Below are 15,290 nucleotides of genomic sequence, written 5' to 3'. Positions count from 1 at the left end.
TCAGCAAGAATAGCCTGACAGTTCTATACTATGAGCAGGTGCATTGTGACAGCTAGGCCTTTCTGAGCATGTGCAAGGCTCTGGAAGAGGGAGAAAGCACATGGCAAGCACATGGCTAACTAAGATGGCTGCCAAGTACAAAATGGCTTTCAGATCATGCTAACAGCGATTCTTGCAATCTTTGAAACAGCTGGCTAATTTTGACCCGAAGGAGAACTTCCAAATATCCAAATCTTTTCTACAGCCCAGAGCTGCCCCAAAAGAGATACCCTCGCCCTCTGTGAACAGAGCTCTGCCTTTTGTGAAGACAAGATGTTAACCCTACAATGTGGCGGTACAAGCCCCTGCCCTGAACCTAGCCAGCTGCAGGGTAAGTGGGCCAATACCTTGTTAATATCTTTTCAGGAGATCTTGAGCCATACTATCAAGAAAGGGCGATACATTATCACCGCTTTTATTGGCAGGAAAATGCAGCTAAAGCGGCGATAATGGGCTTGAAAATATGCCCTTGGGAATTCCCATAGAAGCCCAGGTTAACACCAGAACCTGGGCTTCTATAGGAATTCACAAGGGCATATTATCAAGCCCATTATCGCCATTTTAGCGGCAGTTTCCTGCCGATAAAAGCGGCGATAATGTATCGCTCTTGCTTGATAATATGGCCCCTTGTTATCACAATCCTGCCAAGCCATTCTTTCATGCAATTCAGGCTGTCTTCATAACATAACAGGTGTATTTGTAAAGCGCATGATTACTCGATGGTGCCCTGGCGCTGCATAACAGATGGTTATTTTTACCCACCTCAATGGTACTCATTTCATTGACCTCAAATGGATGAAAGGCTGAGTGGACCCGTCGGGATTTGAACCTGTGACCATTAGGTTGAACACAGGCTCCTGCAGTGGCTGCTTTAGTCCACTGAGCCACCAGACCCTTGCCTGCCGGCCATCCTTCGTAAAGCAAATGACACAGTAAATTGAGTAACAAATCAGATATTAAAAACCTCCCTCTCCATGGCGGAAGTTCCAAAAGCCTAAAAATTAGCGGTGGCTAAACCTCTGCTAAAAAGGCCCTTCAATCTGGCCAACTATAGGCCCATGTTGCTGCTTTCTTGTGAGTTCTAACTCACTACATAATCAGGCATCAGACCCTAAGCACTCCATGGAGTCTCCTATACTGGAAGTCTCTGAAACCATGAAGATGACCCCGGACTCTGGTAACAATGCAGTGTTAGTCCCACTGGACCTCTCAGCAGCTTTTGATCCCATCTCTCACACTATTCTTCTTCAGTGTCTTTTCGAGATCAGCATTTCCCACAAAGCACTGGCCTGGTTTAGATCTTTCCTGATAGATAAGAAACAACTAGTAGACATGGGACAGTTTTTTTCTGCCGAGAGATCAGCTGTGTTTGGTATCTCGGAGGGCCCGTCACTCAGCGCAGCATTATTTATTGGCCCTATAGCTCCTCTGATTTCCGTGATAGCCTCCGATGAAAATCCCATGTGGGCGACACACAGTTGATCTTATCTCTTGATGAGGACTCTTTTGGGTCTGAACTGAACTGCAAGAACTGCTTCGCCAATGTTATCTGTTGGATGGAAAAGAGCCATCTAAAATGTTGGACAGAAATAAATGAAATTCTTTCATTTCGAAAGTCAAATATGTTCTACCCTCACGGCGGTGCCTTTTTTGCCCCCCTCCCGCCCGCTGCAACAGTTGCAGTAGCTAAACATCTGGGAGTCCAATCTGACACCGCTCCTTCTTTCTGCCCACAAGCTCTTGCAGTGGCTAGCACGTGTTTCACAATGATCAAATCTCTAAAAAAAATATGTGGCTTCCTCCCTCTTCCCACCAGGGAAACAGTTGCTGTTGCCTTAATAACTTTGAGACCGTTCTATCGCAACAGCCTTTATGTAAGAAGTTCATAGCAGCTGCTTCACAAACTTCAGATGGTACAACATGGAGTGGCCGTACTTGTGCTCAAACTCCCCAGATGGAGTTCTTCATCTGAAGCGCCTGGAAGACTTCACTGGGTCTGGCTGCCGATTCATAAAAGGTTCTGGTTCAAGATCCTTATTCTGGGGTTCAGAGCTTTAAATTCCACTGTCCAAAATACCTCATTGCCGGGTTCTGCTGCCACAGGACTCAGTCTTCGACAACATCCACCTTTTAGACTTAAAGCCCGGGGTGGGAAGTCTTTTATGATTTTAAGTGCCAAAACTTGGAACCAACTTCCATTACATAAACAATGAAGTAAGCTTTAAAAAGAGCCTGAAGACTCTTCCTTGCACCAAACTCCCTCTGTCATTCTTCACTCTGGTTGGTGCTCAGGGTTCTTCTTTCAATGTTGTATCAAGTACAACCTTAAGTTTGGGATTCAAGTTAACACCAGGATGCTCTCTTTGAGTGTGACAGCACGTTCTACAAACACTTTATTCAATCATTCACATGAAATTGATTGTGCAGTTAGTACCATTACTTTGAAAATTAAATAAGAGTATCATATTGCTTTGTGGGTAGCAGTTAGTATACATTCTATACCTCTGCTTTTAAAAAGAAGTCAATCCAAACATCCAACCAACTGGCATCTTCTATGTAATAGTGATTGCAGCCCAGAGGATGTACTATACTGGCCATGGAGGACACACGGCTGTGCAGTCCAGGAGCTTTGTGTCTGGTTCACTTCACTTGAAGTTTTACACATTTGTGTAGGTGTTGATTAGTGCAACTCAGTGAGGCTGATGTGGTTGAGCATCCTGAGGTCACCGGTGGGTCTTCCTTTGTAGCAGAGGCATGCTGTACTTTTAGCAAGCTCCTCAAAGCCAGGAAGACCAAGGTGGATAATGTTCCTATAGCCAAGAGCGCAGGTCTTTTCCAGTGTGTTGGAACAGTAAATGTGATCCAGAATCAAACTCCACACCTGAGGAACAAAAATGGTGGTGTGTCCTGGATGAAGAAAACATTTCCCTGCTCGAACTGATTTAACTCTATGATTTGCAAGATCACTAAAACACTTCTCCTGTCCCCTCTCTGTTTTCATGGAGATAGCCGATATCCAAGAACACTGACTGGAAAAGAAGACCTCCTTTACACATTCCGCTGTATCTTAAGGGGTCCTCTCTGGGCAGCGGCTCTCGCGGGCAGTTCTGACCGCATTGTAGATAGAATGGACGGTCAACATATCTCTTTTAATTCAGCCTGGATGGAACCAGTGGGTGGACACAGACAGTCCTTGGTGTTCTGTTGCTTTTCTTTTACTTTCTTCCACTGCTTGTTCACGGGGCTGGGAGACACTTCAAACCCTGCCGACAGGTGGCCGCCATTAATGGTAATACCTCGATGCATCTGAAATGACCTAGAGGCTTTCATCCAGGACTTGGCTTTCATGATGGGATTCATTCAGGTCTCATTCTTGGAGGCTGATGTGATCTAGAAACCTACTTTCCACCAGCACACATAGAGTACACAAGGCATTGACTGTCCCGCCAGTTCTACTACTTGGAAATTGAAATACGATTGTGGTGCTCCTTCAAGCTTCATTTCTTAGCAGACAAGCCATAGCTCTGCTGATAAAACACGTCTACTGAAGCTGCAGACAGACTGACGCCTCCTTGAGGTCAGTGAACCCTTCTCAATGCCGCAGGCTCATTGTGCTGGGCACAGGAACACACATGAATGAATGCAGTCTAGGCGCTTTGTGTCTGGTTTTGGACATGAGTTGATGAGGACAACGAGGTGACTGGTGGATCTTTCTACTCATTAGTTGCATCTTGTTAAAAGTTGTGCCAAGTTGTTGGAAGTAGATCTGACTCTATGTTCGCTCCTGGTCCCTAGAAACACTTCTCCTTTCACCTTTCTTTGGTAAGAATGTTGTTCTATCCTGCTAATGTCAATGCAATGCTCTTCTACCACCAGCAGAATGTTAATGTGATGATGCTGTCAGAAGTTGGGGATCAGTCAGAGAAGTCACAGGTGACTGGGCTGAGCTGCCTGCTGGCTGCTCCTGGTGGGGTCTTAATCTGATCTACTTGTGGTCTCCCTGTGATCTTGTATCATCCTCAAGAAAACCTCTTTGAATCACCTGAGCTGAGTGGACAGTCCTCTAGACTGTAAGCAATCCTTACCAGGCATTGGCGCTCTTCGAAAGGATCTGACCACCGCTGGGATCTTATGGCTGGTCAACATAATGCTTTTGTTTTGCTGATGGAAATGACTGTGCTTTGTTAAGTCTGTTTCTTCTCCACCAAACTGGATTGACACAGAGGCTGAACATAAGGTTCTTTTGCTGGTTTGTTTCTCAGAACCAGACACCCAACGACCTGGCTGCTCCGACCTGTGTTCACAGAAGAATGAACAGGTCTGGGGGCATGCAGAGGGATAATGTAGCCCCCCTCCTACAGAGCCTCTCTCTCTAATATAGCTGCCCCCCCCTTCCAGCTGCAAATAGACTCGGAAGTCCCCTGTCCCCGGAGACACCACGCAATGCATGAATTTAATTAATTCCTAAAATGAAGAAGGTAAGCCTATCAAACACAAGCTGACAACATTCTTTTTACAGAACAGTTAATATGACAAAATACCTTCACTACGGAAATTATATTTTCGAGAAGAATGTTGATTTTAAAAGACAGCCTTACAAAGAGGAAGGAAGGAAAGATGGGGGGGACAAGATTCTAGGAGGTATGAATGTGGAAGGGGAGCTGGACTGAGAAAGGAGAGCTCGAAAAAGAGATGAGAAGAGAAAAGGGGGTGAGTGTAAAGGTTGGGGGCGCAGAGAAGAACAAAGAGATGGCCAGGGGTTTCTAAACAAATGGAAGTAAAGAGGAGAAGGAAAAAAAGTCTTGCAAAAATCTGGAGTGAACCTATAGTGGGAGGATGGGGTTTGAGAATAAAAGGGAAGTACATGCACGCACATACAACCTGTTAAATGCGTGCATCTCACTCACGCACATACAACCTGTCACACATGTGCATCTCACTCAAGCAAACAACCCTACTAATGTGTGCATCTCACTCATGCAAACAACCAGACTAATGTGTGCATCTCACTCACACAAACAACCCGACTAATGTGTGCATCTCACTCACACACATAGAACCTGTCACACATGTGCATCTCACTCACGCAAACAACCCGACTAATGTGTGCATCTCACTCACGCAAACAACCCGACTAATGTGTGCATCTCACTCACGCAAACAACCTGACTAATGTGTGCATCTCACTCATGCAAACAACCCGACTAATAGGTGCAATTCACTCACGCAAACAACCCGACTAATGTATGCATCTCACTCACACAAACAACCCGACTAATGTTTGCATCTCACTCACACAAACAACCCGACTAATGTGTGCATCTCACTCACGCACATACAACCTGTCACACATGTGCATCTCACTCACGCAAACAACCTGACTAATGTGTGCATCTCACTCACGCAAACAACCCGACTAATGTGTGAATCTCACTCATGCACATACAACCTGTCACACATGTGCATCTCACTCATGCACATACAACCTGTCAAACGCGTGCTGCTCAATCATGCTCATACAATCTGTCACATGTGTGCATCTCATGCACGCACATACAACCTGTTAAATGCGTGCATCTCACTCACAAACATACAACCTGTCACATGCACTCATCTCACTAATGCACATACAACCTGTCACACATGTGCATCTCACTCATGCACATATAACCTGTTACATGTGTGCATCTCACTTATGCATATACACCCAGTTACACACGTGCATCTCACTCACACACATACAACCTGTTACACGTGTGCATCTCACTCACGCAAACAACCTGACTAATGTGTGCATCTCACTCACGGACATACAAATAGTAACACATGTGCATCTCGCTCACGCAAACAACCCGACTAATGTGTGCATCTCTCTCACGCAAACAACCCGACTAATGTGTGCATCTCACTCATGCAAACAACCCGACTAATGTGTGCATCTCACTCACACAAACAACCCGACTAATGTGTGCATCTCACTCATGCAAACAACCCGACTAATGTGTGCATCTCACTCACACAAACAACCCGACTAATGTGTGCATATCACTCACGCACATACAACCTGTCACACATGTGCATCTCACTCACGCAAACAACCCGACTAATGTGTGCATCTCACTCACGCAAACAACCCGAATAATGTGTGCATCTCACTCACACAAACAACCCGACTAATGTGTGCATCTCACTCACGCACATACAACCTGTCACACATGTGCATCTCACTCACGCAAACAACCTGACTAATGTGTGCATCTCACTCACGGACATACAACCAGTAACACATGTGCAACTCGCTCACGCAAACAACCCGACTAATGTGTGCATCTCTCTCACGCAAACAACCCGACTAATGTGTGCATCTCACTCATGCAAACAACCTGACTAATGTGTGCATCTCACTCACGCAAACAACCCGACTAATGTTTGCATCTCACTCATGCAAACAACCCGACTAATGTGTGCATCTCACTCACGCAAACAACCCGAATAATGTGTGAATCTCACTCATGCACATACAACCTGTCACACATGTGCATCTCACTCATGCACATACAACCTGTCAAACGCGTGCTGCTCAATCATGCTCATACAATCTGTCACATGTGTGCATCTCATGCATGCACATACAACCTGTTAAATGCGTGCATCTCACTCACGCACATACAACCTGTCACACATGTGCATCTCACTCAAGCAAAAAACCCGACTAATGTGTGCATCTCACTCATGCAAACAACCCGACTAATGTGTGCATCTCACTCACGCAAACAACCCAACTAATGTGTGCATCTCACACACACACATACAACCTGTCACACATGTGCATCTCACTCACGCAAACAACCCAACTAATGTGTGCATCTCACTCATGCAAACAACCCGACTAATGTGTGCATCTCACTCTCGCAAACAACCCGACTAATGTGTGCATCTCACTCACGCAAACAACCCGACTAATGTGTGCATCTCACTCACGCACATACAACCTGTCACACATGTGCATCTCACTCATGCACATACAACCTGTCACACGCGTGCTGCTTACTCATGCACATACAATCTGTCACATGCGTGACTCTCATGCTCGCACATACAACCTGTTAAATGCGTGCATCTCACTCACAAATATACAACTGGTCACACGTGTGGATCTCACTCATGCACATACAACCTATCACATGCGCTCATCTCACTCATGCACATACAACCTGTCACACATGTGCATCTCACTCATGCACATATAACCTGTTACATGTGTGCATCTCACTAGCGCATATACACCCAATTACACACGTGCATCTCACTCACACACTTGCAACCTGTTACACGTGTGCATCTCACTCATGCACACACACCCTGTTACATGCTTGCATCTTATTCACGCATAAACACCCTGTCATATTTGTGCATCTCACTCATGCACATACAACCAGTCATACACCTGCATCTCACTCACGCACATACAACCTGTTACACATGTGCATCTCACTCACACATATACACCCTGTAACACACATGCATCTCATTCATGAACATACGACCTGTTGCAAGTGTGCATCTCACTCACACACATTCACCCTGTCACACATGTGCATCCTACTCATGCACATACAACATGCTACACGCGTGCATCTCACTCTCTTAGGCAAGTTAGAGAAGAAACTCTGACAGACTGGATGGATTTACCATGAAGGGTCAGTGTTTAGCCTTTTCATCCGGGATGAAATGTCCGTCGCCCCATAAGATGAAGCAGCTTCTACAGACGGTAGTTCTTTCATGGCCTGGCCTCGATGGGGGAGGGGGTGTCACACATCCTAAAGCCCAATTTGAGTGACCCGATCCACAGCAGTTTGTATCAACACAGGAATAGAGCTTGTCTGTCAGTCTGAGATGGCCTCAAGCAGAGTGGCACACAGGCACACCCCAGGGACACCAGAGCCCCCTGTGTGAAGTATACTTACCTATCTGAACTTATGTTGGTCAACTCTTTTTCCTGGTTCTTTAGTTTCAATCTGCATCATTTTTCATTTGCTCAGTTGTAGATGGATTTCAATAGCTTTCATGTTTTTTGCCCAATTCCAGCATCTTGGTGGCTCAGCTAATGTGCATTGATCTGTCTTTAGTCTGTAGATTTGTGTAAGCCTCTTGTAAGTCCAGGTACTTAAATCAATTATTTTTTAGTAGAGTTTGATTGAAATGGCTAGGTACATGTAACAGAGACTTCTCCTACCCTTAAATGTTTCAATCAATCAATCAATCAGACCATTTGTAAAGCGCACATGTTACCCGTGAGGGTCTGAAGGAGCTGGGGGGGAGGGGAAATGCTGCTACTGCTCGAAGAGCCAGGTCTTGAGGAGTCTTCTGAAGGTCAGCAGGTCTTGGGTCTGCTGTAGGTGGATGTGGAGGGTGTTCCAGGTCTTGGTGGCGAGGAAGGAGAAGGATCTGCCGCCAGAGGTGGATCTTCAGATGCGGGGGACGGTGGCAAGGGAGAGGTCGGCGGAGCAGAGCTGATGGGTGGGGGTGTGGAATCTCAGTCGTCTGTTGAGGTATGCTGGTCCGGTGTTGTGGAGGGCCTTGTGTGCGGGGGTGTGGACCTTGAAGGTTATCCTCTTGTTGACGGGGAGCCAGTGTAGGTATCTCAGGTGGGGGGTGATGTGGCTGCAGTGGGGGATGTCGAGGATCAGGTGTGCAGACCTGCTGCTGACGAGGGCCTGGGTGACTGTTCTTCTCGTTTTGGTGGGGAACCACTTGTAGATCTTGTGGAGCATGTGGAGGGTGTTGAAGCAGTAGGATGAGACGGCGTTGACCTGCTTTGTCTTGGAGAGAGTAGAGTCGAGGATGAACCCTAGGTTGCATGCGTGGTGGTGGGTGTAGGAGCTGTTCCCAGTGCGATCGGCCACCAGGAGGCATCCCAGGCCGAGGGGGTGGAGCCGAGGATGAGGACTTCCATCTTGTCTGAGTTTAGCTTCAGTCGGCTGTTCTTCATCCACTCGGCGACAGCTTTCATTCCTTTGTGGAGGTTGGTTTTGGTGGTGTGGGGTTCCTTGGTGAGGGAGAGGATCTGCTGGTTCTCCTCGGCGTAGGAGATGATGTTGATGTTGTGCAGTAGGGCGACGTGTGTGAGCGGTGCCATGTAGATGTCCAACAGCGTTGGGCTGAGGGATGAGCCTTGGGGTACGCCACATAAGAACTCGGTGGCTTCGGACCGGAAAGGGGGGAGGCGGACGCTTCATGTTCTGCCGGAGAGGGAGGAGGTGGTCCAGTCCAGGGCCTTCTCTTGGATACCGGCGTTGTGGAGGTGTGTGCATAGTGTGCAGTAGCAGACCGTGTCATCACAGTCATCTGGAGCATGTATACTATTCATCCCAACAAAGAAAGTGAATGAGACACTAAAGAAACAGGTTTTAGATACAAATTAAAAGTTGAAAGGTTCACGTTGTTTTTCCAACACTCCCAATGTTGAGGAACTTTGTGAAAGGTTGCACCCTGCTTTGCCACATATTTATTCAAGTATTTTCTTGGATTCAAAAATACTTATTTTTTTTGCAGCTCTTGCAGTTCATCCAACCAAAGCCTGTTGTCAAATGAAATTCACAACAGCACTCTGAGGGAAGAGATCACTTCTGAAAGTTATGAATCCACCTCTTTGTGGTTTGCCACTTCCATGTGCTTTATCTCAACAAGCTTTGTTGTGTCTAAGGGGAAGCCTTTCCGGAAGCCTATGTACACCAACTGTGAGTACATTTTACGTTTCTAACTCTCCCTTTACTTCCGGGTCAGCGCCCCGCATGAGCATTTCATCTCTTAGTTGAATCCTTGTTACTTCTCCCCATTCAAAGCAAGAGGAGGATTCCCCTCCTCCTGACCGCTTGAGGTCAATGGCCCCCTGCTAAGGCCAACCGCAGGGGCCTCTCTGGTTTGCCGCTGATCTCGCTTATGCAGCGCCGACCTGCAGGATCCACTGTACATCCACCCATTCATCCACTCGGCTTCACGGTGCAGCAATGTCCTCCTCTGGGCCCACATGCTATGGTCTTGTGTTTATAACTAGGGTTCTGGTTTCACAACCCAGAATATCAAGATATGATGATACTTTTAAAGGGGATTCCAACCTCCCTGTCCCATCACAACCCTCCATGTATTCTCAAGCACAGAAACCTATCCAGGACTGCCCCAGAGGCCCCTCCCTGGACCTCAGCCTAGGGGTCAGCAGCAGATAGAGAAGCAGGGCCCATCCCTGGACCTCAGCCTAGGGTTCAGCAGCAGATAGGGAAGCAGGGCCCCTCCCTGGACCTCAGTCTAGGGTTCAGCAGCAGATAGGGAAGCAGGGCCCCTCCCTGGACCTCAACCTAGGGTTCAGCAGCAGACAGAGAAACAGGGCCCCTCCCTGGACCTCAGCCTATGGTTCAGCAGCAGATAGAGAAGCAGGGCCCCTCTCTGAACCTCCGCCTAGGGTTCAGCAGCAAATAGGGAAGCAGGGTCCCTTCCTGGGCCTCAGCCTAGGGTTCAGCAGCAGATAGAGAAGCAGGGCCCCTCCCTGGACCTCAACCTAGGGTTCAGCAGTAGATAGAGAAGCAGGGGCCCTCCCTGGACCTCAGCCTAGGGTTCAGCAGTAGATAGAGAAGCAGGCCCCCTCTCTAAACCTCAGCCCAGGGTTCAGAAGCAGATAGGGAAGCAGGGACCCCCCCTGGACCTCAGGCTACGGTTCAGCAGCAGATAGAGAAGCAGGGCCCCTCCCTGGACCTCAGCCTAGGGTTCAGCAGCAGATAGAGAAGCAAGGCCCCTCCCTGGACCTCAGCCTAGGGTTCAGCAGCAGATAGAGAAGCAGGGACCCCCCCTGGACCTCAGGCTACGGTTCAGCAGCAGATAGAGAAGCAGGGCCCCTCCCTGGACCTCAGCCTAGGGTTCAGCAGCAGATAGAGAAGCAAGGCCCCTCCCTGGACCTCAGCCTAGGGTTCAGCAGCAGATAGAGAAGCAAGGCCCCTCCCTGGACCTCAGCCTAGGGGTCAGCAGCGGATAGAGAAGCAGGGCCCATCCCTGGACCTCAGCCTAGGGTTCAGCAGCAGATAGGGAAGCAGGGCCCCTCCCTTGACCTCAGCCTAGGGTTCAGCAGCAGATAGAGAAGCAGGGCCCGTCCCTGGACCTCAGCCTACGGTTCAGCAGCAGATAGGGAAGCAGGGCCCCTCCCTGGACCTCAGCCTACGGTTCAGCAGCAGATAGGGAAGCAGGGCCCCTCCCTGGACCTCAGTCTACGGTTCAGCAGCCGATAGGGAAGCAGGGCCCCTCCCTGGACCTCAGCCTACGGTTCAGCAGCAGATAGGGAAGCAGGGCCCGTCCCTGGACCTCAGCCTAGGGTTCAGCAGCAGATAGGGAAGCAGGGCCCCTCCCTGGACCTCAGTCTAGGGTTCAGCAGCAGATAGGGAAGCAGGGCCCCTCCCTGGACCTCAACCTAGGGTTCAGCAGCAGACAGAGAAACAGGGCCCCTCCCTGGACCTCAGCCTATGGTTCAGCAGCAGATAGAGAAGCAGGGCCCCTCTCTGAACCTCCGCCTAGGGTTCAGCAGCAAGTAGGGAAGCAGGGTCCCTTCCTGGGCCTCAGCCTAGGGTTCAGCAGCAGATAGAGAAGCAGGGCCCCTCCCTGGACCTCAACCTAGGGTTCAGCAGTAGGTAGAGAAGCAGCGGCCCTCCCTGGACCTCAGCCTAGGGTTCAGCAGTAGATAGAGAAGCAGGGGCCCTCCCTGGACCTCAGCCTAGGGTTCAGCAGTAGATAGAGAAGCAGGCCCCCTCTCTAAACCTCAGCCCAGGGTTCAGCAGCAGATAGGGAAGCAGGGACCCCCCTGGACCTCAGGCTACGGTTCAGCAGCAGATAGAGAAGCAGGGCCCCTCCCTGGACCTCAGCCTAGGGTTCAGCAGCAGATAGAGAAGCAAGGCCCCTCCCTGGACCTCAGCCTAGGGTTCAGCAGCAGATAGAGAAGCAGGGACTCCCCCTGGACTTAAGGCTACGGTTCAGCAGCAGATAGAGAAGCAGGGCCCCTCCCTGGACCTCAGCCTAGGGTTCAGCAGCAGATAGAGAAGCAAGGCCCCTCCCTGGACCTCAGCCTAGGGTTCAGCAGCAGATAGAGAAGCAGGGCCCATCCCTGGACCTCAGCCTAGGGTTCAGCAGCAGATAGGGAAGCAGGGCTTCTCCCTTGACCTCAGCCTAGGGTTCAGCAGCAGATAGAGAAGCAGGGCCCGTCCCTGGACCTCAGCCTACGGTTCAGCAGCAGATAGGGAAGCAGGGCCCCTCCCTGGACCTCAGCCTACGGTTCAGCAGCAGATAGGGAAGCAGGGCCCCTCCCTGGACCTCAGTCTACGGTTCAGCAGCCGATAGGAAAGCAGGGCCCCTCCCTGGACCTCAGCCTACGGTTCAGCAGCAGATAGGGAAGCAGGGCCCGTCCCTGGACCTCAGCCTAGGGTTCAGCAACAGATAGGGAAGCAGAGCCCCTCCCTGGACCTCAGCCTAGGGTTCAGCAGCAGATAGGGAAGCAGGGCCCCTTCCTGGACCTCAGCCTAGGGTTCAGCAACAGATAGGGAAGCAGGGCCTCTCCCTGGACCTCAGCCTCGGGTCCGGCAGCAGATACAGAAGCAGGGCCCATCCCTGGACTTCAGCCTAAGATTCAGCAACAGACACAGAAGCAGGGCCCCTCCGTGGACCTCAGCCTAGTGTCCAGCAGCCGATAGGGAAGCAGGGCCAGTCCCTGGACCTCAGCCTAGGGTTCAGCAGCAGATAGAGAAACAGGGCCCCTCCCTGGACCTCAGCCTAGGGTTCAGCAGCAGATAGAGAAGCAGGGCCCCTCCCTGGACCTCAGCCTAGGGTTCAGCAGCAGATATGGAAGCAGGGCCCCTCCCTGGACCTCAACCTAGGGTTCAGCAGCAGACAGAGAAACAGGGCCCCTCCCTGGACCTCAGCCTAGGGTTCAGCAGCAGATAGAGAAGCTGCGCCCCTCTCTGAACCTCCGCCTAGGGTTCAGCAGCAAATAGGGAAGCAGGGCCCCTCCCTGGACCTCAGCCTGGGGTTCAGCAGCAGATAGAGAAGCAAGATCCCTCCCTGGACCTCAGCCTAGGGTTCAGCAGTAGATAGGGAAGCAGGGCCCCTCCCTTGACCTCAGCCTAGGGTTCAGCAGTAGATAGGGAAGCAGGGCCCCTCCCATGACCTCAGCCTAGGGTTCAGCAGCAGATAGAGAAGCAGGGCCCCTCCCTGGACCTCAGCCTAGGGTTCAGCAGCAGATAGGGAAGCAGGGCCCCTCCCTTGACCTCAGCCTAGGGTTCAGCAGTAGATAGGGAAGCAGGGCCCCTCCCTGGACCTCAGCCTAGGGTTCAGCAGCAGATAGGGAAGCAGGGCCCCTCCCTGGACCTCAGCCTAGGGTTCAGCAGTAGATAGGGAAGCAGGGCCCCTCCCTTGACCTCAGCCTAGGGTTCAGCAGCAGATAGGGAAGCAGGGCCCTTCCCTGGACCTCAGCCTAGGGTTCAGCAGCAGATATAGAAGCAGGGCCTCTCCCTGGGCCTCAGCCTAGGGTCCAGCAGCAGATGGAGAAGTAGGCCAACATGAGAGTGGGGGACCACTGCAAGGCGAGCTAGAGGGGTCACCTGGCTTCTTCCATCCTATTGTTCCTACTTCTTATTTTTGAAGTGGTTTTCTTTTGCTTTTTTTGCTCTTCTGAATATCTAAGAAATTCAAAATGTTTAATCTGTGGCATCAAAGGCCGGATTCACAAAACGAATTGTGCCTCCAAGTGATATTTTGGTGAACAAATAAAAACACTCACGAGTGAACATTTAACACTGTGTTTTGCAGGTGTAGTTGATTTTAATCACAAACATAATCACAACAGTAAAATGTCATTCCAGTTGTTTGTACCTCTGCTCCTAGTTATTGGCTGTGGGAGATCCTATGCAGGAAAAAATAGATTATGTGAGAAAACTCACAATCATGCACGTTTGTGGGGGCTAAACTGTATGGACCCGATTCACAAAGGTAAAACTTAGATCTGAGGTCTAACTGTAGATCTGAAGTCTAACTTTACACCTGAATTCTAACTTTACACCTGAGGTATAACTTTACACCTGAGGTCTAACTTTACACCTGAAGTCTAGATTTAGACCTGAAGTCTAACTTTACACCTGAGCTCTAAGTTTAGACCTGAAGTCTAACTTTACACCTGAGGTCTAAGTTTACACCTAAAGTCTAACTTTACACCTGAGGTCTAACTTCACACCTGAGCTCTAAGTTTAGACCTGAAGTCTAACTTTACACCTGAGGTCTAAGTTTACACCTAAAGTCTAACTTTACACCTGAAGTCTAACTTTACACCTGAGCTCTAAGTTTAGTCCTGAAGTCTTACTTTACACCTGAAGTCTACGTTTAGACCTGAAGTCTAACTTTACACCTGAGGTCTAACTTTACACCTGAAGTCTATGTTTAGACCTGAAGTCTAACTTTACACCTGAGCTCTAAGTTTAGACCTGAAGTCTAACTTTACACCTGAGGTCTAAGTTTAGACCTGAAGTCTAACTTTACACCTGAGGTTTAAGTTTAGAGTTTACATCTAAAGTCTAACTTTACACCTGAGGTCTAACTTCACACCTGAGGTCTAAATTTAGACTTGAAGTCTAACTTTACACCTGAAGTCTACGTTTAGACCTGAAGTCTAACTTTACACCTGAGGTCTCACTTTACACCTGAAGTCTATGTTTAGACCCGAAGTCTAACTTTACACCTGAGCTCTAAGTTTAGACCTGAAGTCTAACTTTACACCTGAGGTCTAAGTTTAGACCTGAAGTCTAACTTTACACCTGAGGTCTAAGTTTAGAGCTTAGACCTGAAGTCTAACTTTACACCTGAGGTCTAAGTTTAGACCTGAAGTCTAACTTTACACCTGAGCTCTAAGTTTAGTCCTGAAGTCTAACTTTACACCTGAGCTCTAAGTTTAGACCTGAAGTCTAACTTTACACCTGAGCTCTAAGTTTAGACCTGAAGTCTAACTTTACACCCGGGGTCTAAGTTTAGACCTAAAGTCTCAGAGGCATATTTACGATGGCTGTGCAGGCACTTTTGTGATGCTCCGGAGGCGCAGTGTGCGCCCATATTTACAAGGCCACGCAAAGCTACCCTGCATGGCTTTTCATGGCCTAGTAAATGTAGAGTAAGGTGCTGCGTTCCATGGGCGCTGCTGTGTGTGTTTCCATGCAGCAGCCATGGCTTTTGAC

At 49.2% G+C, this 15,290-nt stretch overlaps 1 protein-coding gene across 1 annotated transcript in view; it reads left to right on the top strand.

The window, feature by feature from the left end:
* LOC147700477 (putative cation-transporting ATPase 13A4) overlaps window positions 1-15,290 on the top strand; it is a 567,847-nt gene that overhangs the window by 493,752 nt on the left and 58,805 nt on the right. Inside the window, exon 29 of the mRNA XM_086928422.1 lies at window positions 9,595-9,779. Coding sequence (XP_086784548.1) covers window positions 9,595-9,779 — 185 coding nt within the window. The remainder of the gene's footprint in view (window positions 1-9,594; window positions 9,780-15,290) is intronic.

Source organism: Lissotriton vulgaris, chromosome 7, assembly GCF_964263255.1.
Source record: "Lissotriton vulgaris chromosome 7, aLisVul1.2, whole genome shotgun sequence".
Taxonomy (NCBI): domain Eukaryota; kingdom Metazoa; phylum Chordata; class Amphibia; order Caudata; family Salamandridae; genus Lissotriton; species Lissotriton vulgaris.
This window is presented reverse-complemented; position numbering and strand designations above follow the sequence as displayed.